Source organism: Halichoerus grypus, chromosome 7 (genome assembly GCF_964656455.1).
Source record: "Halichoerus grypus chromosome 7, mHalGry1.hap1.1, whole genome shotgun sequence".
Lineage (NCBI taxonomy): Eukaryota > Metazoa > Chordata > Mammalia > Carnivora > Phocidae > Halichoerus > Halichoerus grypus.
Window position 1 is genome coordinate 104,832,934 of NC_135718.1, and position 27,993 is coordinate 104,860,926.

Here is a 27,993-nt window from a genome sequence, read left to right on the forward strand (position 1 = left end):
TCTTTTGAGTTTGCCAATAAAAATTGGTCATGAGGTAATGTGGATTGACTCTTGCCAAAGATTCCGTATTTGATGGTTATGGTTAACATCCATCAGATTTTGGGGCATTTATTATGATGAGCATGCCCTTGGCTATTTAGAAGAGTGAACTTGTGTCTGCGTATGCCTATGAATATCTATCTTTATGTATATATACAACATTTTTCAAACTAAGACATTCACAGTTTGTGAATGAGCTGGAACTATTATTTTGCTCTATCCACACTGTTACACCGGGTGCAAATCTGTCAGTGTCTTTTTTTTTCTTCATCCAGATGAGTTAGGAGTCAGTGACACAACCAGCTAGGAAGTACAAAGAGAGAAAAAGGAAGCATGGAACAAAGAATAACACAAAGGAGAAAGGAAAGAGACAAATTGGTGGAAGAGGAAATGAGAAGGGTTAACTTGATGATGTTGGGTCCAGGATCATCTACCTACCTACCTCTCCATCTGTCTGTTATTATACATTTTCTGTGTGTGTCCCTGGAAATGGAAGGGATGAGAAGACTCTTTTTGTGTCACTGCCCTTCTTCCCTATTCTTTGGACTCTGTTTATGTCACCCAGAGTGCCCTATATGTAATTTATAACCATACCCATAAATCACTGTAACACATGCCCCTCCGCACCCCCCTCCCCGCCCCACCCCCAGCCAGTGCCTACAACCTACAGATCACACAGTGGTTGTGTGTTTGACCTTGGCATGCCCTGGCCAAGGTCTTATTTGGAATTTTACATATTAGATGTAAAATAGGCCAACCTAGCATAGTTTTTTTTCCTGCCTCAGCATCAGGGTGATAGGATTCTCTCTGCCCTGTTACACACCCAGTTGCCCACCATACTTTAGTGGCCGTTTCAATGCAGATAAGACATATAAGAAGGTATTTGTACAGAATGCCTGTTCAGATGTATTTAGCTTGCCATGACATGACTCTATCCACATAGAGAGGGAAGTCTTACTATAGTGGACAGAACCCTGGAGCCCTGGGTTCTTGTGTTAAGCCTGCCACCAACTAGCTATCTGATGTTTACATTTGCTGAGTCTTAGTCTCTTTAAACTAAACAAACTCAATGGAAAATGAAGGGTCATACTCTGTGAACTTGAAGGTCTTTGGTAGCTCCAATAGTCCATGCCTAGAAGAATTTTGAAGTAAAATAATGGTGAGATCACTGTCTTGTTATCCAAATATGTGTCATCTGTCATTAAGTCTGATGAATGACTGGAAAAATGCTATTTGATATTGAAAGATGAAGATGGGGTAAGGCCTATGATTAAACATTACACTCCCATGAGTGGTAGAGTTAGGGAGAATATCAGTAGGGCCAACAAATTCTGGAAAACCAGAACTAGGCAGGTGCCTCTGGTGACTTGGAAAAATTAGTTCTAGATTAACACAATAAAATGCTACTTTAAAGAATAGAAAGGAATTGGGATACTTTTTAACTCAAAAACTAATAACATAATTTGTTTAAGGACAAATTTTCTCAATTAATAGGTTACAAAAGGTATTTTTGTGTTATGCCTCAGACCTTTAGAACCTGGCCATGCAAGCTGACTTTTGGTATCTTCTGCACAGAACGAAGCCATGTGACTGATTCAGTCTGGCTTTCTTTATGTCCTAAAGAAAAGCCCCAACATTTTGAAGATTTGGTTTTTAGACTTGCTAAAATCATAGCTTGCCAAACCCTAGAGCTTTCTGAGCAGAGAGCTGGGCCTGGTGGCTGCTTCCCACATCCTGTCTTCTAAAGCCAGGGTGTGAGGCTCAGGGCCACTCTTGCTAGTCAGTCCAACATGCCTTTGTGGAAGAGATGTTCTATAGCCCAGACACCACCAAAGGTCCCTTTGCATCCTTAGCCGCATGGAGAGAGACTTTGGGTAGCGCCATCCTTGCAGCCCCTTATTCCAAGTTGAGGGTATAAATACTCCAAATGAGGCTGTTTGGCAGTGTCACAGGTGGACATTACCTTTGGAATGAAGCTGATCTCCCACCCATCGAAGGAGAATGAGAAGGGCTCCCACTGCACTTCCACGGTGGTCTCTGTGATGGTCTTGAAGTGTAGCCCTTGAGGAGTGGAGAGATCTGGAACACAGCAATGTGGGTGACCATATCATGGCTACCCCTGGCAGGGACAGAGAGCATCACCTGGAGCTTTGCCTGGGTGCCATCCCTCCACAGCTTGGGTGCGGTGGGCAATCCCAATCTTATTGCAAACATGAGGAACCCAGGTGAAGGATTGGCCCACTCTGTCATGGCCCTGGTGCTGCTCCGTGTTGGTGATACCCAAGTGAACTTAACAAACTTAATCTAATAAGTAACTTTTTTAATGCTTTCTATTCCATCATAGGTTAATATTAAAATACAAAAGAAACGACCTTTCCTTTCCTTACTAATGTGGCAAATCTTGGTATTTAATACGATGCCTTTCTCAGAGAATTGAACACTATCTTTGGAGGCTCTAAGGATTCCTGAAAGGCAATAAAATGTTCCCATTTCACACCCAGGAAGAGGGAGGCACAGAGAGAGTTGGCTAAGGACACAAGCTAATTTCAGAATAAAGACTAGAATGCCTTTCTTGATCATCTGATGTGCAGTCAGAGTATTTAGTTCAGCTCAAATCACCATGTCTAGGATGGTCTAAGATTTCCATTTCGTGTACACAAGGCAACCAAAGACACACACAAAGGACAATGGCAGATCCTGGGATGTTTGCTCTCACTCTACTGTCTCCCTCTTTTCTCCAGTTCTTCGTTATTTGTCTCTTCTCTCCCTCACTTACCTTTGCCTCACTTATCTTGTTTCTCATTCCTTTCTTAATCTCCCCCTTTTCTAACCCCATCTCCCCCCACACGCAAACACACACACAGGCGCACAGACGGAGGCATGCACAGGTTCAGTGAGGTGGAGGTATGCTTGTCCTAATGGAGTTCCAATTACCAGCCCTGAGATACGACAGCATGACTTTTCTCAGTTCTCCAGGGAGCCCGCTCCCATTTTAGCTTTGCCTTTTGTGGGATATTCCATTGGAAAACTGACAGATTCTCATCCTTCCTGTTTGGAAGCTTCCTCATGCTTCTTGGTTGAGAGGCAGGTCTGATTCTGAAACCACTTGAAGGCATGTCAGGTGAGTTTACATGATTTCGTCCTTGTCACCTGGGAACTTGCCTGAGGGGATGCCCTGAATTGGCATAATGCATGCCACGGGGGGATGGAAACTTCATAACTGCTCATGCACGTGCACGAGAGAGGAGACGCCTGGGAGTCGGGCCAGGCACTTGCTGTGGTGACTCATCCCGGAGCAAGGTGGGAAAAGCGGCAGATGGTGACCTGCCTCTCTGCACAATCATCGAAGATATTTAAAACTGGTTCTCAGGCACCAGAGGAATTTAGAAAAAAAGGTCAAATATAAACAGAGATAATTATAGGCATATTTACAAAGTCAGCATTCATTGGGGGAATCCAGTATTATAACAGGAGCTCTGTCACCTGGAAAGCAAGGGGACGGTATGATTTCTTAAATCCTTTCCTTTCTGCGGGTCCCTATCCTTCCGAGTGCAATTGAGTCCAAGAAGCCTTCAAGGCCAGCTCTTCTTACTTTGACCTCTCCCTTCTCTGAACTTTCATGGCATTTGTTATCCAAATACCATCTTGTCCCTTGAGACCTACATAAAATGGACTGAAATCTCTTATCCCTTATTTGGTGAGAAGTCCCATTTCCTGACCCAGGGGCTTCTGTTTCACGGTTACTTCTTGATCCAGTTTCCTGCTACTGCTAAAATCTGTGTGTGATATAATAAAAAAGTATTTGGTTTTTGTCCCTGGGTTCCTGGCACACAACTCCTAAAACTTTTGGAATCTCCGGAGCGATAAGAATATCTATTGTATGATTGTGAGATAACTAGATAGCCTGTTTCCAGAAAAACCACGGCATGATTTAAAAGATCTGAACTTTCAGCCCCATCTTCTAACTTCCAGGGAGGGGAGACAGGCTGGAGACTGAGTTATTTACCAACAGCCAGTAACCTATTTAATCGTGCCTACATAGTGAAGCCTCCATAAAATTCTCCAAGCAACAGGGTTTGGAGAGTTTCCAGGTTGGTGAAGAGAGGTGCTGGGAGGTGTGATGTATCCGGAGAGGACATGGAAGCTCCACACCCCGTCCCTCCATCTCTTGCCATAAGCATCTCTTCCATTTGGCTGTTCCCAAGTTGTATCCTTGGAAATAAGACAGTACTAGTAAGTAAAGCACTTTCCTGAGTTCTGTGAATTGTTCTAAGGAATTATCAAACCTAAGGAAGGGTTGTGGGAACCCTTTGAATTTACAGCTGGTCAGTCAGATGTACCCGTGACAGTTTTGGACCTGTGACTGGCCCCCGAGGTGGGGACAGTCCTGTGAGACTCAGGCCCTAAGCTGTGGGACCGGACACTCACTTCAGGTAGATAGTATTAGAGTTGAATTGTAAGTTGCCTTCCCAGCATCTGAGAGGTAGAGGAGCAGTATTGGAAAAGACAATTTAAGAAACCAGAGGTGTATAAAGAAAAAAAAAATAAGTGCCTTTCTATCTGCTTCTTATTCTACTCCTCGATGTAGCCAATGTTAGTACTTGGTATGCAATCTTTTAAAATTTTTCTATGCTTAAATAGAATACATGTAAAATACAGATAGGCACCTATAGGAATTTTCCCCTGTTCTAAATAAAAAAGAAAAACTATTTCTTTATGGAGAGCAGTTTAGCTGGCCTCTGTCTCTGTCTTAAGCTCTCTTTCTCTCACTGAATCTTTCAAAACTATCCTCTAGAGCCTCAACTTTTATAATCAAAATAGACTATATTTTGCTAAACAAAAGACCATGAAGAAATTATGCCACCTCTCTATGAAGAGAAGTGGGTGTCGTCAGTGTGGTTTTAAATAAGATTTTTTTCCCCACTCTGCTATACACTTACCATCTGTAACATACCATTTAGCATTTGCTTATTATACGTCCTATTTCATATCTTCTGGTTTTGAATCCCTAACTAGATTCAAAGTCTGTATAAGTCTCATACTTTCTTTGACTTCTAATCAGACTCGAGCTTATAACAAGTCAGAACTCAATAATTGCTTTTTTGTCCTTTTGGTTCTATAATTGATGGGAGCTGCCTGGATTTGGAAATTCTCTTAATCAGAAGTGCCTTTTTAATGATTTACCCTTTTGGGTAAATCGGGTCACGTCGGAAACCCTTCCCCTCAAGAGCAGTGATTATTGCAGGCATCCCTGAAGAATTAAGAAAAGACACTACTATCATGAATGCCCATGATCTCATGTAGGAAAAAAGAAAAATGAAGTAGGATGGGGAAATGTTACGTACGGGTGGCCACCTTGGCAGTGATGGGAAGGCTGAGGATGTTGCTAATGACAGCGTAGACGCTGATGTTGTAGGTGAGACCTGGCTCCAGCTCCGTGATGGTGACACCACTCCAATCTCCAGGTACCCGCTGCTGGAGCTGGAGGCCCCCCAGGGCCGTCGGCTGGTAAGAGATCACATATTCCGTCACTGCCATCGGCCCGTCCCATTCCAGCTCAATGGACCTGTCGCTGATACCAGCCACTCGCAAGTCCTCTGGAGGGGCAACTACCAGGAGGCAATACACAGATAGCATGAGCTCAGAGGACTGCCTTCCCCATCCTGGACTCAACTTTCTTCCTCACATCTCACCCCACACACCCTGTCCGTATGTCCTGCTCCGCTCACTGGCTTAGAGTGATCTGTAACTCCTTCTGTGGGCAGGTTCTTGTCTTTTCTGTGCTTAGTACTTCTCTCTCCATAGGGCCATGAGCTAGTGGTGTGCCGGACCAGCTCTTGCTAGCTTGTGAAAGTTGAATGTCAAATTTTCAGGAATTTTTCAAGACTGTTGTTAAATACAGCCATCATTAAAGATTAAATTGTATAACGTACAGTTAAGTAAATTGTATTAAAAACAAAGGGAATGAATACTCAAAACTCATCACTTTCAAATTATTTCACGACATTTTACCATTATCCATGCCCTCGAGGTAATTCACGTGTGTCGAACCTCTCTGGTGGAAATACTATAGAACTGGATTCTACTGCATAGCTGTTCCAGACCCCATGTTGAGTGACATATGTCATGTTGGTAGTCTGAAATTGGCCATGGAAGGAGTAGTTCCACCATGGAAACTGGCAAATGCTATAAAGTAAGGTTTTTAATTTTTTCCCTCAGAGAGCTAGTTGTTACATATTTAATAGCTCACCAGTGGCCAACATTTTTGGTAGTTAAATAAGCCTATGTCATCAGATTACCTTAGGAACCCATATTTGATTTGGCAAGTGGGAATAAAAGCTTATTCCTGGTTATTTTGCAAAATATGAGAAGCCAAAACAGTAAGTCCTGGATGCCATGGCCCAATGAAGATATTCAATAACCCTTTATTGTATTATTCTCCTCTTAAAAAGAGACTGTTTAGGTTTTGAAAGAAATGTAACTTGTGTTAGACTAGTTTTTATTAGCCTTGATCTTGGGGATGATGACAAAGAAGCATTCTTGAGGGCTTATTTTTCTCTCTTGTTCCACGTCTCAAATGTTACTCAAAGTATCACCTAAGAATAAGCCTCAGTGAAGTAGCCTTTCATGTATGGTTCCCTTAGGAAGTGAAGATTCACCAGGAGTGTGGGTATTAAATAATTGAAACTTTAGACCCATTGGGAGGCTAACTCCAGTGTGCTTGTCATTGCACCTGCCCAGAGATTAAATCAAAAATTGGGACAATATTGAAATAGTCATAACTAACTTATAAATTTACGTGTGGTGAAGATGTTAGTTTAAGAGTCATCACTGGCTTTGAATGTCTCCTCTGAATGTCCTCACTCTTTCACCTTCACAAGAGCATAGGACTGAGCCAGCTGCTGTTCACAGACTGTGTGAGTGGAGAGCGCCTGTCCTCTCTGTTCTGCTCACACTTGTGCCTTCAAATCCTCGGGAGAGTCAGAAATGACAAGCCCTCTAACTCAGACTCATGGGATGGAAATTAGGACCATATATTTGCAGTGCTGGGCATTCGCTTTGACTGCTTTTGCCCCAAACCATTCATTGTATAAAACAGTCTAGAAAGGAGAGCTTCCTGTGATTGGAGATGGCAAATGCTGACTGAAACAAACAAACAAAAATTAAACATTTATTTTTTAAAAAATTTTTAATTTATAAAACTAAATATATGTAAATGAGATTTAAATAATTAAACTTCAAACGATCATTTATAAGCATATATCATTTCTAATTCTGACATTATTAAAACTCTGAACTGCACTAAGATCTTTGGGATAGCCTGGCCCCTGGACCAAGGGAAGGTGAGTTTATATATAGAATCTGTCAGTACTTTGCATGATTCTATTGAGCATTTACTATACACCAGGCACAATGCCAACCACTCTTATGTGGACTGTCTCGTTTTGTCCTCTCACCAATACTATGAGATAGGTATTATTATTACCCCTATTTTATAGATGAGGAAACTGGCTCCCATAGTCAGCAAACACAGAAGCAAGGATTTCAACCAGGCAGGATGGTTCTAGAGCCTCTAAGCCAGTAAACAATACCACTTTACATTTGCACAGCATTTCACAGTCTATAAAACATGTTCAGACACACCATCTAAATGAAATGTATAAAGTCCTTTAATGGCCGCCCTATGAGGTAGATTGGGGTAGATATAAATATCCCAACTTTACAAATGGAGAAACTGAGAGCCAGGTTAAGGGACTTGCTAAAAGTCAGGGAGTTGGATTAGAATTGGTTCTCAAACCCAAATCTTCTACACTTAGTGTTCTTTCCCCTACAATTTGTAGGACAGGTTATGAATTGTGCCCGATGCCTTTTTTCATTTATACACAGCCATCTAAAGTAAACTACAGTGAAGGAGAGTTCAGACCATTCTTTAAGATATGAATTCCAGACTGATGCTTATCCTAGAGGTAAGAAACTTATTTTAAAAAGGATTCTCTACTGCCTCCCTCTTGTGATTCAACCAAAATGATTCCAAGTTTCCTAAGTGGGTCTTCTCCTGTCATAGTCAAAGAAATGGCCATTCCAAATTTCAAGTCATCAACAACTCCTATGGCACTTGGGACAAGTCAGTGTATTTCTTTTTGGTTCCTTCTTCCAGAAAATAAAGCTAATAAAGATCCAAGCAGAGAACTTTGGGATTTTAAAGTAAGAAGGGAGTGTAGAAGGATTTTTTATCTTGACAGCTTAACTTGGCAAATTTTTTATCTTGAGACCTGAGCCTGGTGGTAAACACCGCCTTCACTTGTGATGATAAAGCAGCAATGGTGCTGTTTGTGGAGGGAGTACTCTTGGGGGCCATGGCTCAACGGAAGAAGCCACGACCACCGGCACTTGCCCTGTAACAGCAGCTGTGTACATTGGATATCAGTAATTCTCATAAGATGAAATGATACTGAACTATTAAAAGACACTGTAGAAGAGCCATATGCCTTGATTCAATGAATTGAGGATGGAAGCAAAGTATTCATAGTCTTACTTTCTTTGGGGTTCCAACTTTGAACTTTGGGGAAGAGCAAGCAGTTAAAAAGGAATACAATGTGACTTGAAAGATTAAAGTTGCTTTATCTGCGAAGATTCCACGCTGTTTACTTTTTAGATCCTGCCTCAGTTGTGCACATATGTGCTGAGAGCAGTTGGAACCAGTTCCACAAAGTGTCTTGCTCCAAGGAGCGAGTAATTTCAGGTGCCAAAGGTTGGGCTGGCTGCAGTGCGGGCAGAGGCAGAGGCTGACGTTGATGGATCTCCACAGGTCTGACTGAAGTCCAGGGAACAGCAATCTGGATTGTTTCAAGTCCTGCTCTGGTGGTTCTTTAATCCTGCTGACTCATAGGGAGTTTTGGCCAGTTCAATGGACAGATCCTGTGCTAACCTCCTTCACTGGGGACAGATATGGACAAATAGTTTAACGTGGCTCTCTCCTCCACCTCTAATGCCTTCAAAAAAAATCATTTGACAGGGCTCGGCTTTCCTATCAAAAGACTATTTCTTTGTGTATGTGGCTTTTACAATTTTTATTTTTCAATTCCGCTCTACTTAGCATCCCAGAGAGGATTAAAGAGTGCTAGAAGTTGGTAGGAGACCAAGGTTCTCATTCTTGCTCCGCCATTAATTAGCGGTCTGGCTCTGGAAAAATCTTTCTGTCTCTCTGGACTGCTGCTTTTTAAATTTGTAAAATGAGAAGCTCAGTGTAGCTTCTTTCTACGGCCTGTTTTGAGTGTTCATATTCATGACTTTTTCGTTCTATTATCTTTACATGGCCAGAGAACAGAGGCAGGAAGGTTGAGATTTTGTCCCGTGGCACACTATGAGCAAAGATCAAGGCTTGGAGTCAAATATAGTGGCCCTGTTGACGCTATTCGGTTGTATCCAAGCTCTGGTGGTCTAGGGGGCTCAGAATGAAGCCCGCACGATGGGCAGCTATATGCCGTGGCCTTGCCGAGGAGAAAAGAAGGACTCGTGCAGAGGTATATTTTGTGGTTCTCCATGATTTCACCTTCCTTATTCTTCTCTCTCCTGTCCTCACTCCTGCTGACGAGGGAAGCAGTGACGCCGTGGTGTGTGCATCTGGCCAGAAATGTCAAACAGTGGGTAAATAGTCCCCTCTCCCACAGCCTTCTCTCAAAGAGCAAGCAAAGTAGCACTTTAGATAATGACCTAGATACTTCTCTGGAAGAGACCTGTGGTGTTCGGTTTAAAAGGCAGGCATTGAGAGCAGCACCTCCTGCAATGAGTGGTGGCTCTGGGGTTGCTATAGAAACAGGTGGAGGTTATGCAACTGTCCTTCCTCACATGCTTCTGGAACCTGTAAAGTAATTCATCTGGGCCTCCTGAAGTCTTCTTCAAACAGCACAGAGGTAACGTGTTGGAGGTAACATGGGTTCACAGTTTGGACTCCACCCAGTTGTGGTTATGGCAGCAGCGGCTGAGTCTTGCCTGAGTGACCAGGTGGGTTTATCTCCAGTTCAGTCTGGATCCAGAATCAGATTAAGATTTTGTTTGCAAATGGACCCATTCTTGTAGAAAAGTAGGGTCAGGAATATGGCAGGAATATGGCAGGTTTGTATATACAAACAAAGGTCTCTATTCTATTAAGAAGCAGGTAGACTACAGAATAGCCATCCAGAACAATGGCTCAAGCTGACCCTTAGCATCCTCTGCCCCTCACGAAGCCTCGTCCTGTGCCTGGAACCCAGGGCCATGCCTCAACCTCCCCTTGCCAGCAACTCCCTTGTGACTTTGGATTCAAACAAGTCTTCATGTAGTGACGAGGCTTAACTTCTGCTTGAATTTTCCTTTGGAACAATTGGTATAACAACTATATGTGTTTTTAGAAAGACATTTCAGTTCAGTAAACAAAATTGGGATGCTAAATGGAATAACAATATGGAAAAAAATGAAGGAACGTGAAAAGATTTTTTTTCCTAAGCAGTGTGTTACTGTTTTTTGTTTTTTTTTTCTCATTATTGCCATTGATCTTTTAAAAGAATTTAAGTTGAAGTCACGGGTGCAGGGACCTTGTCGGACTGGTCTGCTTATCTAGGGGGGGATCGCTGGCGATGCTAAAGAACAGAAAGCTAATGAAGCTGACTTCCCAGGAGACAACCCATCAGAAGGTCTAAAGATATTTGATTGTTGTAGTTTTTTATTTTAAATCCTCCCAGTGGGCACTCTGAGCCCACTGTTACAGATTCAATCATAAACGGAAAGGATCAAGATCAATCACATAACCTGATACACAAACAAAACGTATCAGCAAGAGTCACTGCTTTAGTCAGAAAAAGATGAGCAATAACAGTGAAATGATGAAAATCATCTAATTTTAGGTAAAAAAAAAAACTCTAGTGAGATATTAATATTTTCCACTCTGCTGGATTTAGATCTTCATTTCAGTATATCACCTTTGTATCAGTTTCCACAGCGTTAGACTACGTATGGGGTTGGTTCCAATTTGCTCAATGTCATCCGGAGCAAAATGAGTCACAGCCTTTTAATATTCTGTACTAATTGTTAGAATGTGAGTTGCTGCTTGATGACTTTAGGACTTTATTACTGTTTGCATTTAATTCCTTGCCTATAAATGCTTTTTCTTTTCCATGTGGACACTAGATTGTTTCATCAATCAGTAAGCCCTTGCAATATGTAAGTTATGAAATAACCAGAGTGCCTAGCTAGTCTGTTTATCACAGACCAAGCACCTCTTGTGCAGTAGCATTGGAAAAGGTCATGTCCCTGGAGTATGGCAACAGGCAAGGGGGATACCAGGGGGCAGGTGGAGCTCTCAGAAGCCCCCTGAGCTAGAGAGTGGCCTTGCCTAAGGTAGTACCATGGCGTGACTCTCTGCTTTCCTCCACTGCAAGGACAGTGGAGTGCTGTCACTGTTAGTAGCACTGGCCCTGCTCAGTCTCAGGGGTAAGATCCAGCTTTCAGCCTAAATTTGACCTTTTATGGTGTCTGTCCTTTCCTCCTTAAGTCCGCCTCATCAATTGTGACCGACTCAAGAAATCGGCTGTCTTGGAAAGCAAATGAGCACAACCCATTTGGGAATTCGTTTGCACGAAGTACACCTTCCCTCCCATCTCTCTTTCCACCTCTGGTTGGTTTGCCAAACACCCTACAAAGCCCCCCTTTCCTACCTGCCGAGCAGTCAGGGCCCTGGTAGCCGTCTTCACAGAAGCAGAGCCCCTCCTGGCAGTGTCCTCGCCCACTGCAGGCGTTCAGACACTGCCGCTGACTGCAGTCGTCCCCCACGTAGCCCTCCTGGCAGAAGCAGGTGCCATTGGTGCATCTCCCCTTCCCCGAACAGTCCCCGGGGCACCTCAGCTCGCTGCAGTCCTCGCCTGTGTAGGGCTCTTCACAGACACACTCTCCATCCACGCAGAGCCCCCGGGAGCTGCAGTCTGTCGGGCACCGGAGCTCGGAGCAGTCACCCCCGCTGTACTCGCTGTCACAGACGCACTGGCCATCCACACACACGCCCCGGCTGGAGCAGCCCAGCGGACAGTAGGGCTCCGAGCAGTTCTGGCCGAACCAGCCTTCATTGCAGATGCAGCCGCAGGACTGGAGGCTGAAGTTGCCGTGGCCGCTGCAGTGAGGGATATAGTCCAGTTGTCCTGGAACGGTCAAGGAGGAGGTCAAAGGGCAGCAGTGGCACCTCCTGTAAGTGGCACACGGGGAGGGGTGGACAGAGACCACTCCTCGCTCTCTAGTCAGATTTGTGTGGCTGACAGTCAAGCTCAACCTAGTTTGGTACATATCCAATTTTGTAACTATTTTCACCTAATCTGGGTTGCCTGTGTCTAGCACAGTGCTGGGGGCAAGGATGAATGAGATCTGGCCCCTTGTCCTCCAGGAGCTCACCTTCAGTGTGTCTTAGCTTGGGTTCCCTAGAAGTAGACCTTGGATGAGAACTCAGGTCAAGGGGACTTACTAGAAAGTGCTCCCAGGAGAAACTGGTCAGGGAGAGGGGGAGATTGGGGAGGGAGGAGCCCAAGCCAGGGTGCGTTAACAGGCGAGGTCCCAGGGAGGATAAACCAGGTTTAATCCTGCAGGATGCTCTGGCCACAGTGCAGGTCACACCTACCCATGGCTTAAGGGCAGTCCTGGGGTGGTATAAATGTTCCAGCTCTTCCCTTGTCTCCTCGGGCAGGCCAAGGAGGTTCCCTCAGCTCAAGGATAGTCCCTGACAAAGACACCCAGGAGCTGGCTGTGGGGACTGATGGAGACCCAAGGGGATGTAGACTGAGCGCTGAGTCTGCTATGCAGGGCAAGATCATATGTGCTACAGACCCATCCTGCTCCCTCTCCTTCCTGCCATCTAGCTAACTTGGCTCATTTATCATAACTCAGCACCAGGGTCACTTCTAAGGCTTCCCAGAACTTCAGCCTCATTTAGTTACTCTTTGCTATAACCTTTTTGGATTCTAGGCATACCTCTGTCCTAGCCCTGACCACACCTTAACTACAGGGGTTAATTTATCTGTCTAGCATGAGTCAAATACACTAATAAAGCAAACATGAGCCCAGTACCTGCTTGGCATCCTTCTCTGCACTTGGCTCTGAGGAGATGAAGTCAAGCAAGTTATATCCTTTTTTAATTCTGCCACTTTACCTGGCCCGGTGGTCTGAAAGGACACCAGGCTGACATTGCTTTAACATAGTTCTTGCTCGTCGATTTTTCCATATCTGCCAGGGAGCCTGATGGGAGGCTGGGAGAAAGCCCACTCAGAAGCTACCTGGCTTCCTGGGCAGTGAAGAGTTCATGTGCACGGACACCAATAACATCCCTGTATTCCTCAGCTCTGCTGAAAAGGCAAACTGGCCTGAAAGTTCTCACTGAAGAATGGGAAGAACTAGAAGAATGGGAGATGGAACGACTGGGCTTTCTCTTCTTCACATTGTTTATTTATAGTTTTGGTTATGAGGATGAGAAAGAGGTGAGAAAACTTGTGAAACATTTCACCACGCAGAAACTGCCCCTAATTTTGGTGTGTCTCAGGATGAACATGTCTGATACCCCTCTGGACATGCAGGTCATCCATGCCCTGTTACATGTCATCCCTGCCACCTCCCGCCTCTGCCCTGTGAAAGCCTTGAGACACCAGACCCTACAGAGGTGAAAACTGGAACCCAAGGTAGTAAGACGAATCCCTTTTCTCATTAAAGAATGAATGGCATGGGTCTAAGGTATCTTCTGGGTGAGAGGACTGAGCACAAAAGGGGACTAACACAATTTCTATTTATTAAGGGTCAGCTGATAGCTGTTGAATACATGGTGCTTACCAGAAGTCAACCTTTCATCTGAATAGCCCAAATTTTATATGTAATAATCCCTACCATTGTAGTCTATCAGCACCTTTAGGAGGGAAGGAAGGCATGGGTTATGTAGCTTGCTTAAGTACCAGCTAGTAAGTAGCACAGCCAGGATTTGAACTCAGGGAGTCTGGCTCTGAAGATGTAGTGACTTCTCCCAGAGAGGTCAAAATAGCAATCCCTAAGTGTTTCTAGTCAGGGGGTGGGTGAGGCGAGAGGTAAATCTCCTGGACCCTCAGCCTTTGGGGGCATGGAATCAGTTCTGCAAGTGTGTGTGAGTACAGGCGAGCGTGCGTGTGAGCAGGTGCGTGTGCGTGCATGCGCACCCACGCGTGTGTCTGTGGAGGGAGCTGAAACCTCCATCTTGCGGGAGAAGATGGGGACAGGTCCTCTGAGACCTTAATGACTATCATTTACTCAGATGGGAGAGAGGCTGTGGCTGAGCGAACAGAGCGCCTGCGTTCTCTAGTCCCTGAGGTTAACATGGAGAGGTATCAATTCAACAGCCTGTGAAAACCAAAGATGAATGAAGACAGACACCAAATTCCCTGCTCGCCACAGAAGTTGCTGCGCTGAACCGATGTACCATTACCTGACTGATGCCCCCCAAATCAGGTTAATGTATTTCAAACTGGCTGAGCAGTGTAGAGAATCCCTGCCCCTATTCCCCCGGGAAGGACCGCATTTAGATCTGAGATGTAGTAGCGGAGAGGAGAGCTGCAGACGAGCAGACGAGCGACGAGCGCTCAGAGGAGCGCACTTTTCCCTCCATGCGAGGAGGAGGTGCAGGATTTCGCGGGAGGGGCTGCCCCCCAGCGCAGTGTCCCCCCGCCTTCCCCCGCGCCTCGGCTGCCCCTGCGGGGACCGAGAGCTCCCAGCCCCTACCTGTGGCTGCACTTTCTGGGCAGCAGTTGCTGGTGCACTGGTCCCGGAGCAGCGATACCTCCCTCTCCAGCATCTCGATCCGGCTCAGCAGCTCCTGCAGCACCCGGGCCGAGCCGGCACACGGGCAGGCCTTTTTGGGGAGGTTGATCCTGTGCGTGAAGGTGACCTGGCTCTCGTGGTCTGCAGTCTGGCCCGTGTACTCTGCCAGCGCCTCGTCTTCGGCACTCACCTCCTGCTCGGCAGAAGCCTCCAGCCCCGAGGAGCAAAGGCTATCCAGGGGCACGTTAATGTTGTACACGTGGTTGAAGACCATCGGCTGCTCTTTGCCAGATGCGTTGTATTTGGCCACCCCTCCTTGCTCCTCCACCGCCTGTCTCTGGACTCTTTCTGTGGTGACCTCCAGCTGACACTCAGAGGGCTTGAGCAGGGAGCCCAGAAGGATCAGGTTGACACCAATGAGCATGTTCTTCAGGACCACCGTTTCCCCGTCCACCCCCATCCTCTCAGCCAGAGCTCTGGGGTCAAGACCAGCCTGCAGCGCACAGCGTAGAGTTGTGGGAATCTGCAAGAGAAACCGAGGAACCAGATGACCCCTGAGAGCTGTGCGGAGCACCACGGCTGGGCACAATCCTACAAAGCTAAAGGATAGGCAGTTAAGATTTTCCACAGGGAGGTTGGGAAGAGACAGTAGCTACCAGGGTCACAGAAGCCCAGAGCTTTGCCCCCAAGAGGGATGGATTCCTGAAAATGGACACTGCTTCTGCAGAAGGACATTTTGATTTCCCAAAGGGCTTACCTAGAATGCACGTTTCCAAGCCCCATGGTGGGCAATTAGCCCCAACACAGAGGACCTGTGAGGACTGACGACTGGGGCTTGGTGGATAGGCTATTCCTCCAAGGAGAGCTCAGAGCTTCCTTTCATGTCTGGGTGAGAAGGGTACGAAGGAGCCTCAGGCTTATCCTCATATTTTTCCACATATTTATTAGCAAGGGGCCCTACCAGCCACTTCAAAATAACTTATTAACTCCTCTAAGCTCATGTATTCAATACGAGTTGACTTTAGAATAACCAACCAGGAAGATAATATAGTTCCAGGTAATTGTGGTTGTTAATAATCCTTGGGTACATTTGTGATTATCGGGCACTGTGTGAGTCGAACTTTCTTTTAATCTTCTCATTAGTTTAGTTCCGGTGGTTTGTGACCACGGGGTGTCTTTCTTCTGAGGTCCTGTTTAAATTGCTAAAATAATGAATTAGCTCCTCTGCTGATTACCTAGTCACCAAAACCCACCGAGGATGATAAATTTACTGTAATGCAAATCAGTTTTACAGAAATTATATTTCTTTTTTTATCCCCTGTGTAAAAGAGGAAAGAGACATACAAACTTTGGTTTTAAGGGTAGTGTTAGAGCTTCTAAGAAGATTAAGGACGGAGGGATGGAGTAAGGCTAGTTCTGACTCAGAGAAGACATGAATGATGGCTAATGCCTACTGACGGTGCTCGGTGTCCAGACAGCGCTGTGTACCCTGCACATGATATTCCTGGCCCTTGGGACAGCCCTAGGAGGGGGCCTGGTGATTATCCCCATCTCATGATGGAGGCAATTCTTCCTGGAGAGGTTAAGATTTGAATGCAGGCTTGACGGACTTTCGCAGCCTGACATCCTGTGTTCCTAACCGCTGTGCTGTAGTCCTTTTCTTGACAAGCATGTTCAATTTTCTGTTGTCTCTGATAGCAGTTGTGTTAATTCTAGGACCTACCTGGGAATATTGAGATTAGAAAGTTTTGCTAGGGTCAGATCCAATGTTCTTTCCTCCATGAAGCCTTCTCCTCTCACCTTTTCCTTCCTGTCCTTTCATCTGCTCTCCCCAGTGAGGCGAAGTTAAGCCCCTCTGACAGCATTTCTCATGCTAGACCTGTGTCTCCTTTGCCTGGTTCTCCCCACCTGGACTGCTAAATCGATTCTGGTCAGACCATGTCTTATCTGCAGCATTTGACATGTGCCTAGGGCAGCAGAAGTGCTCGGTACGTGGCTGTTAGATGAATGAGTGGACGTTTGGAAGGATGAATAAACAGATGAATTAATGAGTAATTGCCCAGTGAGCAAAGGGCTGAATCATTCTCCAAATTATTTGATCTCCTTCCATTATCCTCAGGTTATTCACTATTCTTGTCCCTTTCAGTTCAACTGGACAATGTCTGAGGGTCGATTTTGGTAGGAGTAATCTGTATTACTAGTATAAAATCCATGTCTCATTACTCAGCCTTTATGTTATATATTGGACCATAACTGGGTATGGTCCCTGTTTCCAATATGAAGAGGAAACAGAGCAGAGCTGTTAAGATCATGGACACTGGAGCCAGACTGTCTGGGTTCAGACCCAGCTCCTTCACTTTCTAGCTGTAGGTAGATCATTTAACCCATTTCTCTATCTACACAATGGGGATTATAACAGTATGTGCCTGTAGTAGTGATTTTTGATGTAGTGAATTGTACTGATGATTGAGTTATTAATACCTACCTAGTACCTGGCATTAATTAAAATAAATACATATGGTTTGCAGACAAGTAGAATAATTGTTTTGATTCTTTCCCTATCCAAGGACTGCCCTGAAATCACTGAAGCATGTGAGAAGTCTCATCCATTAGTGGACAGCGGGAAAGCCCAAATTTAGCATACCTTTGTTCGAACAAGGGTAGGTTCTTGGAGTAATGTGGGAGGTGGCAATCCACTGACCACATCCAGATGAGGTAAATCAACCTCGGGGATAGATGGAGTGACGTGCCTGAACCAAATTGCCTTCATGGCTGTCAACTCTTTCCAAGGCCCTCAATCTAAGGTGCTACTGATTCTCCATTTCCAGGTACCCAACCATTGCCTTCTTGGAGGGTCACTTCTGCCCCTTCTATCACTGAAAGCTCCCCAGGAACGGCTCTGCTATCAGTCACTGACACTTACTCTCACACTGAAGGCTGAGGAGACTTAGCTATCTCTTTTACTCAACTAACATTGGTTTGTCTGATCCATGTTGCTATTGTCGAATAGCTTTTTTTTTTTTTAAACCCAGGAACTGTAAAATTATCATGCAAAACCCATAGCATGTAATGTAGATTTTTTTTGCACATAGTTGACAATAAATAAGTGAAAGAATAAATTATGTTAAAACTGGAAAGGAAGACAAGTGATAGGAAAATTAAGAATGTGTCCTAAAAATGTCAGGTCCTACACTTAGATCCAAAGCAACAACTACAAAAGTATCTATGGAGTGAAAGGTTTAGCTTTCTCTGAACAACACTTAAGATCCTAGTCAATAACCAAACTTACTATGAGTCAGTCGACAGCGTGATATTTGTAACCTCCAAAATCTTATTTAAATTTAGGTTTTATGAATTAAAATACAGAATAAAGGAGAAGCAAGGGGCTGTTTCACTCTGTACTGCACTGATCATTGATCACTTCTGGGTGGCCAGGATGTTGAAGGGACTCAGTCTTGTCATATGAGAGGGAGGAATTTGGCATTGAACCCAGAGAAGCGAAGACTCAGGAGGTACACTGGTTCCTTTTTCATTCATTTGACAGATATTTATTGAGTACCTACCATATGCTGGTTCCTTCATTCACAGAAGTTGCATTCAAGTGTGTTTGCACGTGTGCGTGTATGTGTGTGTCAGGGGGAGGACAAACAATAAGTTGTAAAAATAATCGTGTGCAGGTATCTCTTGCTTTTTGAGAGTTTGCATTATGCCACCTTGCACTTAGGAGAGACCTATATTAGTTCTGCAAAGGGTTTTCGCATTTAGGAAATTGGGCAAAAAGCAAAAATAGTGTTCAGCATTGATTCTGCAGTGCACCATGATAGAGGCAGTGCATACCCCAAGCAGCGAGAGGGGTGCTGCCCTGCTCCTTCCTGGGGACAACACTCAGCATCTCATCATCAAGTCGTGAGAGCTTTGAACTGTGTCTGTGAGCATCTGTGCTTTATCTCATTTTATTTTGGGCATCCATTAGCAAAATGTGTCCTAAGGTATTAGAAAAGCCCAACAGAGGTTATTTTTTGGGTCTTGGAAGGCTCAAAAACTTTTCCACATAAATTAATAGTATGTGCTTCTTCTCTTTATGCCATTTCAACTTATGAAAGCTTTCATAGGGACACTCTACTTCAGATAGCAGGGAAACCTGTATATCATATATAATGTATCGTATAAGGCATAGTATATGGTATTTAATGTATGATGATGTAACATTCATTTGTGTGTGTTTGTATCAGCAAGTGGCAAATGGAGGAGAATAAAAGATGAGGGGCCAGGGCGCTAACAGGGCAGGAGGAGTAGGGCATGGTCAGGGAAGGATTCTTTGAGAAAGTGACAGCTGAGCAGAGACCTCAAAGAAGTGGAGTGGTGAGCCAAGCAGATGGCGGAGGAACAGCATTTCAGAGATAGGGAACAGCAAGTGTGAGGGCTCTGAGGCAGGAGCTGGACTTTGAGGAACAGTTTGAGGAACAGTGAGACTATGGCCAAGCAAATGAAGGAGCAGATGTGGGGAGATGTCAGAGAGATAGTGGGGCCAGGCCAGATATGGTCTTGTAAACCACTATAAGGACTCTGTCTTTTATTGTAGCTATATGGTCACTCTTCTAAATGCATCCCCAACCAAACACTTCTTACGACCCAGTCCCTATTCTTTTTTTTTTTTTTAAGATTTTATTTATTTATTTGAGAGAGATAGAGAGAAAGATAGAGCATGAGCAGGGAGAGGGGCAGAGAGAGGGAGAGGGAGAAGCAGCTCTCCACTGAGCAGGGGGCCTGATGCGGAGCTGGATCCCAGGACTCTGGGATCATGACCTGAGCCCAACGCTGACGCTTAACCAACTGAGCCACCCAGGCGCCCCCCTAGTCCGTATTCTTGAGAAACTCTCAGTTTTGTGGAGAAGATGAAAACACAATAAATAGAATAACAGTGCTATGTGATAATTATGATGACCAACACATACACAGAATGCCCAGAGAGGGCTGCAGGTAGTATGACTCAGTCAGGGGGAGCAGGGACAGCTACAGACGGGGTAGCATAATTGTCAGTGCCCTTTGCCAAGTACTTCCGGCCTGGCTTTCCAGACACATGGTAGGACTACATTTTCTGGCCTCCTTTTGGTTCGGTGCGGCCATGCCACGAGGACTGGCCAGTCAGTTCTGAAGAAGTGATGTGCGTCACTTCCGGGTTGGTGCCTTCATTGCTGATGAGAAACACTCCAGAGCTCTCTCCCTCCTGTAGCGGCTAGCAGGGTTCAAGACGGTGGCTACTTTCTCAGTCTGGGTCCCCGAGTGACGACAACAAACACAGTGCCCGTGCTGACCCACAACGAATGGGCAGTATGTGTGGGGGAAATAATCTTTTGGTTTTTGAAGCACAGATTTTGGTATTGTTTTTTCCCACAGCATAACCTAGCCTATCAGGAGAGAGTACTAAACTGGATTACTCTTTAGGTAGAGAAAGCAGAAGTGCATCATACACAAAAGACATCGCATTTGCTAAAACTCCGACGTGTGTTTTAGTAAACAAACATTTAGCAAACAAACATTGTGCAAGCACTTGCTCAATCAATGTAAGTATTTGAAAGACTGTGGAAGGCTGAAGGATTGGACTTTTATTTGGCAAAAGGTCCAAGGGAAGTAGTTTCCCCCAAGTGGGGTAATCTACAAGGAAACCAATTTTGGCTCCATATAAAGAATAGCTTTTCTAACAGTCAGAACTACTGTGTTGTCGTGGTGGGTAGTGAGTTCCCTGTCACCGGAGGTATTTAGGCACAAGTGGAAAGAATACTTAATGAGAATGCTGAAGATGGGCTTTCAAGCATTACGTGAGAGGATGAAGTAGAATGGACATTACAATCTCCTTTTTCCTGACACTTTATGAATTCATGGTCTCATGTGGCTTTGAGAAGTCTACTCATTATAAAACTGTATTAGTGTCCTAGGCCTGCTGTCACAAATCACCACAAGTGAGTAACTTAAAACTATAGAACTTTATTGTCTCACAGTTCTGGAGACCAGAAGTCCAAAATCAAGGTGTCATCATGGCGGGTGTCTTCTGAGTGCTCTGAGGGAAAATCTATACTCCTCTCCTAGCTGGCAGTCCCTGGCTTATAGATGGGCCACTCCAATCCCCGCCTCCGTTGTCATATTGTCTTCTCTGTGTCTCTGTGTCTTCACATGGTCATCATCAGTCACATTGGATTGGGGGCCCATCACTTCAGTATGACCTCATCTTAACTACGTCTGCAATGACCCTCTTTCCAAATAATGTCACATTTTGAGGTACTGGGGGTGAGAACTTCACCATATATTCTTTGTAGGACATGATTCAACCCATAACAAAACCAACAGCGAATTGGGCATTTACCAGGCACCAAGCTAAACATTTTTCTTATATTATTGTATTCATTCCTGACAATAATCCTATAAACTAGGGAGGAGTGATATTTAGGAGTCAAGATATTTAGCAACTGGCTTGGCTCGGGCCACAGCCAATCAGAAGAAAGCATCAATCAGTCAGACCCTCTGTAAACAACCAGTAGGGAGGGCTCTGCGGTGATTTTGCTAACATGCTAGGTCCTCTTTTCTTCCATTATTCAAGAGGAGGAAAATGAGCTTTAGGAAAGGCTAAGGAATTTGACCAAGATTGCACAGCTAATGAACAGAGGAGCCAAGACTGAACCCAGATCTTGCTGACCATAGTCTGTATTCCTAACTACTGTTTTCAGCCAGTTTTAATTAGTGGCCACACACCATTCTCATGAAAAGACTCAGAGCTCTTAAAAATCAACACTCTCCTCTCCCGGGATCAGATTTAGGACATCTTGACAGCGATGACTTTTAGCTTAATGTTTTCCCCACCAATGCAGGCAGCTACCCTAGAAACCGCGTTAGTCTCTCCAGCTGGAGGGAAGGCTTGTCTGATGGGCTCTTTATTTAAAAGTGCCCAGCCTCCACCATGTCCCAAAGAGTCAAGAACAATTCTAAACCAGTAAACCTTGATCTTAGAGGAGTTAGGGGACACCTTAAAAACTTGTCCTTTCCAAGGAGTTATGGAGACCAGGACCCACCCGACTCAGCCACAAGCACACCCCAGAACACACTGCAGGCCCTTCTGTTTCTCTCTTGTGCCTACACTTCCATGCGGCTTAGGTGGCTGCTCTGGGGGCAGGCAGAGACAGAGGGTGGAATGAATGGCTTGCAGGGCTCCATTTTTCTCACTTCATCTGATGTTGCTGAAGGGGAAGCAGAATGAAACGGACGTTTATTTAACGCTGACTGACTAAATATGCCCTTAGTTGTGCTAAGCTCATGTCACTTCATTATTTCCAAGTGGCTTTTTCTTTCTCACATCCCTGAAACCTTCATTCTCTACCTCCACCTCCTATTCCAACAGAGAATGTTGACCGTTCTGCACGTGGTCTCCCTCCGTGGTGCTTTTCAGGGAAGCTGGCGGACAGGACTTTACAGCTTCCTCTGAGGAAGGCCTGGCCTCATCCCGTGGCATATCCATGAGGGCTGCATTCAGTAAGCTTGTCTCCTGTAGAGGGGTCCCACCTGCTCTCAGACCCATGACCTGGCTTTGGTGCGAGGTGGTGGCATCATCCGTAAGCTAGATGCAAAATCTGTTATCAGAGGTGACCTAGGCTCGAGGGGACCAGCAGAGCCTCCTCATCTCCTCATCCCCTCCTCATCACCTCTCAGACCCTGAGAGGTCTCCTACCTCTCAGATGGCTCATCCAACTACAACTAATAAGACTCCAACACTAGGGCCACAATGGGCCGGTCAGAGCGGTGATGCGTGTGTCAGTGGGGACAGGAGGGGAAAGCAGGGGAGGTGGAGGAGGAAACACGGGAAGGGCGCCAAGCTGGCGAGAAGCTCAGACAAGACTTCTAGAGGCAGAGAGAGCAAATGTAGACCTGAGGGACAGATAATACTCCCGGGCCTCAGTGATACACTAGCATTTGTGAGCAAGACAGATAGCTAATGACCCTCCAAACGAGAGTGCAATAGAGTTGCAGTAATTCGATAGATTGATACTCAGGAAATCCGTGCGGGGCCATTGATTCATTTCCTCCACCCCGCTTCCTTATCAGTGCAATTATCGGGGCCGGCACCAGAGGTGTCTCCGGGTAATTTGTACGAGGCGGAGAGCAGGCTGGTCCTCCAGGCGAGCTGGTGCCCTGTGGCTGAAGTGCTCGCTCCTCTCCCGAGACCTGCGGGCAGAGCCTGGCTCACCCAGCTCGCCTGGAGCGCCTGCCCCAGCTGAAGCTGGTCTTCAGGGGCTCTTCCTTCCCTTGGCCTCCTCCACAAGCCCTCCCCTGGATTCTTTCTTCACCTTGAGATGCTTTATGGTGGTTATGGAAAAACATGCACAGAGAAGGGAGAGGAGAGCTGGTCTCCAGAAGGTGGGGTGTGGGGCAGGAAAGGACGGGGAGGAGACCAAGAGGAAAAGCCACTAGTCACTCACACTGAAGCTATGCTTTTGGGGTTTTTCTTTTTCCTTTTCTTCCCCTCCCCCCAACCCCGAGACTCAGAGAGGAGATTTGAGAGATGAAGATGGGCGGAAATACCTCAGGAAAAAACGCCAGGAGAGAAAAAATGAGTGTGTGGGTTGTTGGGCTGGTGAGCAGAGGTGATCTCCAGGGGTGGGTGGCCAGAGCTCTGTTTGGATTTTCTAGCTTCTGCCAAACTTCGTCTCCATTCTGTCCCTGGGGGGGATTTATAAACCAGAACTATATCTGTGGAAAAATGACACTCTTTTTTGTGCCTTTTTTTTTTTTTTTTAGTAAGAATTAGTTTAAAAATAGTTCCCTCCCTGCCGTTGGGATGCTCTGTCACTCGGAGAAAGAGGGTAATTATGAAAGACGAGGGTGTAATGTGATTACAGGTGGCCCCATTGTGTCCGCGGAGGCACAGCCGGGGCTAAGGGAGGGCTCCGAGCCCGCAGTCTCCCTCAGCACTGCGCCCTTATTGGGCCTGTCAGATTTCTGAAAAGAACCCGAGGGCAGAAAACTCCCCGCAGACAGAGCCCGTGGCTGGCCCCAGCTGTCAGCAAAGACACGGAGTGGTGTGGGGTGTTGGGGGAGGAGACGCCGGGCCAGGCCGGGTGTCACCTGCCACCAGGCCTGGCCGGCGCCCATTCCTGAGGGGTGAATGGTCGCCTTGCCGTGCCCCCTGCCTGAGCATCAGCAGGGAGGGTCTGCTGTCCCGAATCCCACGGAGCCACATTCGCTTTTCGGCACAAATGGTCAGCCCAGGACGTGGGTGGCTTTGTGTCAGTGCGGATTAGAGAAACCGCATTGGCTGGGACGGGCAGTCTGGCTTCTGGCCCCCCTCCTGGCTCGGTCTGGCGCTTCCTCCGAGCACTCTACCTGGCCTGACTGCCCAGAGCTACCCCTTCTTCACCTGAAGTATGGGGTCTTGAGTATCAGTCATGGGAATGTTACCAAATGAGTAATAAAATCTCAGGATCAGAAGGGAGTGTGAGGTCATCCCAGGTTGAATTCCCACTTTACAATACAGCTGGCTGGGCGAGTCTTAACCCCCCCCCCCACCCGCCCCCTCCCCCGCAGAGAGCACTGATTTCCTTCCATGCTTGCCCATGATTTTTGATAAAGGGAGATTCCATTTAGCTGAGAATGTATCCAATTTTTATAGATCCTCAGTAATTCTGTATTTGAACATATATAAAAAATATATTAATAATGTATGTAATATGTTAATAGATTTTAATATAGTAATATATTATGTTGATTAATACATTAATAATACATTATAACAGCTGTAGGATATTTGAAAATATATAATATAAAATATTAATAATGACCTAATATATTACATGTTAATATACACTATGATTACCATATACTAATTATTATATTGTAATATATTAACAATATTAATATAATGCAATAATATATAATACTATAATATAATATAATAAAATATATATTTATTTTTGAATATAATCCTATTTAATTCTCTTAACAGTCCAGGGGATTATTCCCATTTTATAGATGAAGCTTAAAGTGTGGAAATGATTTGCCCAATTCACATAGTAAGTTAGAACCGAGCTAAATCCTGAGTCGTATTTCCAGACTTTCTGGTTCAGTCGTAGATGCCACAGCCCCCATACATCACCCGCCTCTATCCTTTGGAAGTAGGTCGAATATAAATAATAAATTCCTCATCAATTTCCACCCTTTTGGTCACAAATTCTTCCAAGAGTCTGACCTTTTGCTATCATTAATATCTATTTTTTGTTCGTGTTTCCTGAGCTGAGAGAACAGCATGTCACCATTTGCTGTTCAATTATTCTTCTTGAAGAGTCATCATATTACTTTTCATCTCCCTCTTCTTTACATTTAATAAAAACGCAAAGATGGGGCGCCTGGGTGGCTCAGTCAGTTAAGCATCCAACTCCTGATTTCAGCTCAGGTCATGCTCTCAGGGTTGTGGGATTGAGCCCCTCGTCAGGCTCCACACTCAGCTGGGAGTCTGCTGGAGATTCTCTCTTCCTCTCCCTTTGCCCCTCCCCCTGCTCCTGCTCTATCTCCCTTAAAATAAATAAATCTTTAAAATAAATAAATTTTTAAAAGAAGATTGCCTTGTAAGAGGAACTGCCCACCTAACTGCATCCCAAATCCATGGTTTCTCTTTCCTGCCTAAGATACTCCTGAGAACAGAGAGAGAAACTGGTTCAACACATAAGAGTGGTCTCTGTCCTCTTGGGGCTTACAACCTGGTTGAGAAGACTAGACTCATACACACGACACTTAAAGAAAAAGCAAGGAAGTCTGTTTTTCTTATTACACTGGAGATCCTCAAATCAAGTTTAACAGGTGTCTCTCACACGGTGAACAGAGCTAAGTGTGGGAGCAGCGGCCGGAGAAGGTTTCCTGACGCAGAGGTTCCAGTCCACCTCTGATGGAGGCGAGGGGTTGGAAAGTTAGATGGAGTTGTGGAGGGCAGGTAGGGAGAGGGGAGAGGGGTTAAAGGGTACAGCATAAGCAGAGTTTATTGGGGTCCCAAGGCCAAAGGCCAGGTAGCTCTGCCTCTGGAGGCACCATCTTCAGTCTTTACAAAAAGTTAAAATCAATTAAAACTAGATTATAGAAACAACACATAGGTGCCCTATCTGCATTCCTGAGATCAGGGAGCAGGCCATGTCTTTGCATGGATTCTAGGGCTTATGTCCATGGGCCAATGGGTCCAGGAGGCCAACTCAGGGCCATGCCAATTTATAAATGTGAGCTCCGAACCTCTAAGTAATTATAACTATAAATGTAGAAATTGTTTGCTTGAGCTTAGGACATTGAAACCTTTTAGAAACAGACAAATCTTAGGAGTAGTCACCTGCAAAAATTATACTCACCCACATCCAGAATATGAGATAATTCATCCACTCTAAAAATGCCTAATGACAGATTCAAATATCAAATTCATGCTGTTTCCAATTATATGACATAACTATGTTGGAGTCGATCCTTCCAGCAGGAACCGAATAATTGCTTTCATATCGGATATCCATTAATTTCTTCAGATGACTTGTATATTGGAGGTGGCAACTTATAAAAGTTCAGCTCTAGAGGTCTAAAGGAGTTATTTTCTTCATTGTGTAAATTACGTCTTTTAGAGCATGAAATAGCACCACCCTGACCCAGAGACGACACATAGGTGAATTATATTTTCTAGAGCATGAAATAACATCATTATCTGCTCACCAACATTCGAGGAAGTTCCGAGAGTACCAGTACATGGAGCACAACTGGCTTAATTAAATTCAGTTACATGCTGATTGCATGCCAGCAACCACGCCAAGTTCCATTCGAGATGTCAGGGGTGAGGTAGAGAAGTCTCAGGTAACTCCCTGTGTACCTGGCAGGGAGGGATTCGCAGACCAAGAAGAAACAGGAGACCATGACAAGTGCCGTAACAGAAGTCTGGGGGAAATCCTTTGGGGGGCCCAGCAGAAGGAAGCATCTCAACTGCAAGACACTCTAGAGAAAGCTCAGTGGGGAAGGTGGCCTTTGAGCTGGGTCTTGAAGAATTAGGAAGATGTCGAAGGGAGGAGGCAGAGGAAAAGGCAGTTGCGGGCAGTGAGGGGTAGAGAACTAGGAAAATCATGCTGGAGGCAGGGCGCCATCTCCACCGTGGTGGTGGTGCAGGGGTGTGTGTGTGTGTCTTCAGGCAGCAAGTTGTCAGCGAGCCTTGACTGGCATCTGCAGAAACTTGCCCTGTCGAGCCCTGCGAGTGTTGTAAGCAGGGCGTGACGTGATTAAGAAACGCTTTGACATCTGCTGCGGCAATTGGCGCCAAAGATGAATACTAATCTGCCAAACTCAAAAGATTGTTTGCTTGCCGTTTATCTTATTTTGCAGTTATTTAGTCAGTAAGGCTCAGATTAGCTTTCCTCATTACTTTCCAGAGTGGTTTTGCAGGGTACATAATTTCTTAAATTCCTTTGCTCTCACTCGGTCTTGACAAAATGCATTTTGTTCTCCATTAAGTTATACAGCGTCATCTTTGTTCATTATTGTTAAAAGGAGGCTCCAGTGGAATGCCGATGTTGTCTTATTAACTGCTCGATTCAGGACATGTATTGTAAAATATTGGACTTTTAAATGTTTTCAATCTGAATAAAGAAAAGAACTGACCATTTAGCTATAAGCAGCTGCTTTTCTGAGGCGGCTCCGAGTGTGGCCAGGCTGCTGAGGCTTTGGTGAGCGAAGCGTGTTTTGAGGGTTCCCAGAGTCCATGTGTGATCCATACAGGGTACAGAAAAGTACAACAGAGCCCACTGAGGGTGCAGAATGTCTCCGGTGGGGTGGGTTTAAACCTGCGGTAACTGGTGCATCATGCCCTGTTCTCTTCGAGGGGAGCTCTCCTTCCTCCCCTGACCAGAGAGGGAGCCTCCGTGCGCACCACTCCTCTCCCGGCACACTCAGCTCCGGAGCTCTTCCATGGGCCCCTCCAGACCCTCTCTCCACCCTTCTCCTCCCCTCATCTCTCTCCCCAGAAGCCCCTCTCGCCCTAGCCCTGGATCTTCGCATTCAGCGGAAGGGGGAGGCCCAGCAGGATAACCACAGCTGGAGTCCAGAGGAGAGCAGGGTCCTGGCTTCCTTCCGGGAGGTTGCTCAGGCCAGCTGTGTCTCTCTCAAGGT

General features: G+C 45.5%; 1 protein-coding gene across 1 annotated transcript in view; it reads right to left on the minus strand.

The window, feature by feature from the left end:
* TNR (tenascin R) overlaps positions 1-27,993 on the minus strand; it is a 406,540-nt gene that overhangs the window by 66,546 nt on the left and 312,001 nt on the right. Inside the window, exons 3-6 of the mRNA XM_036117323.2 lie at positions 14,794-15,355; positions 11,733-12,209; positions 5,385-5,648; positions 2,003-2,118 (exon numbers count right to left, since the gene is read on the minus strand). Coding sequence (XP_035973216.1) covers positions 2,003-2,118; positions 5,385-5,648; positions 11,733-12,209; positions 14,794-15,292 — 1,356 coding nt within the window. The 5' untranslated portion in view covers positions 15,293-15,355. The remainder of the gene's footprint in view (positions 1-2,002; positions 2,119-5,384; positions 5,649-11,732; positions 12,210-14,793; positions 15,356-27,993) is intronic.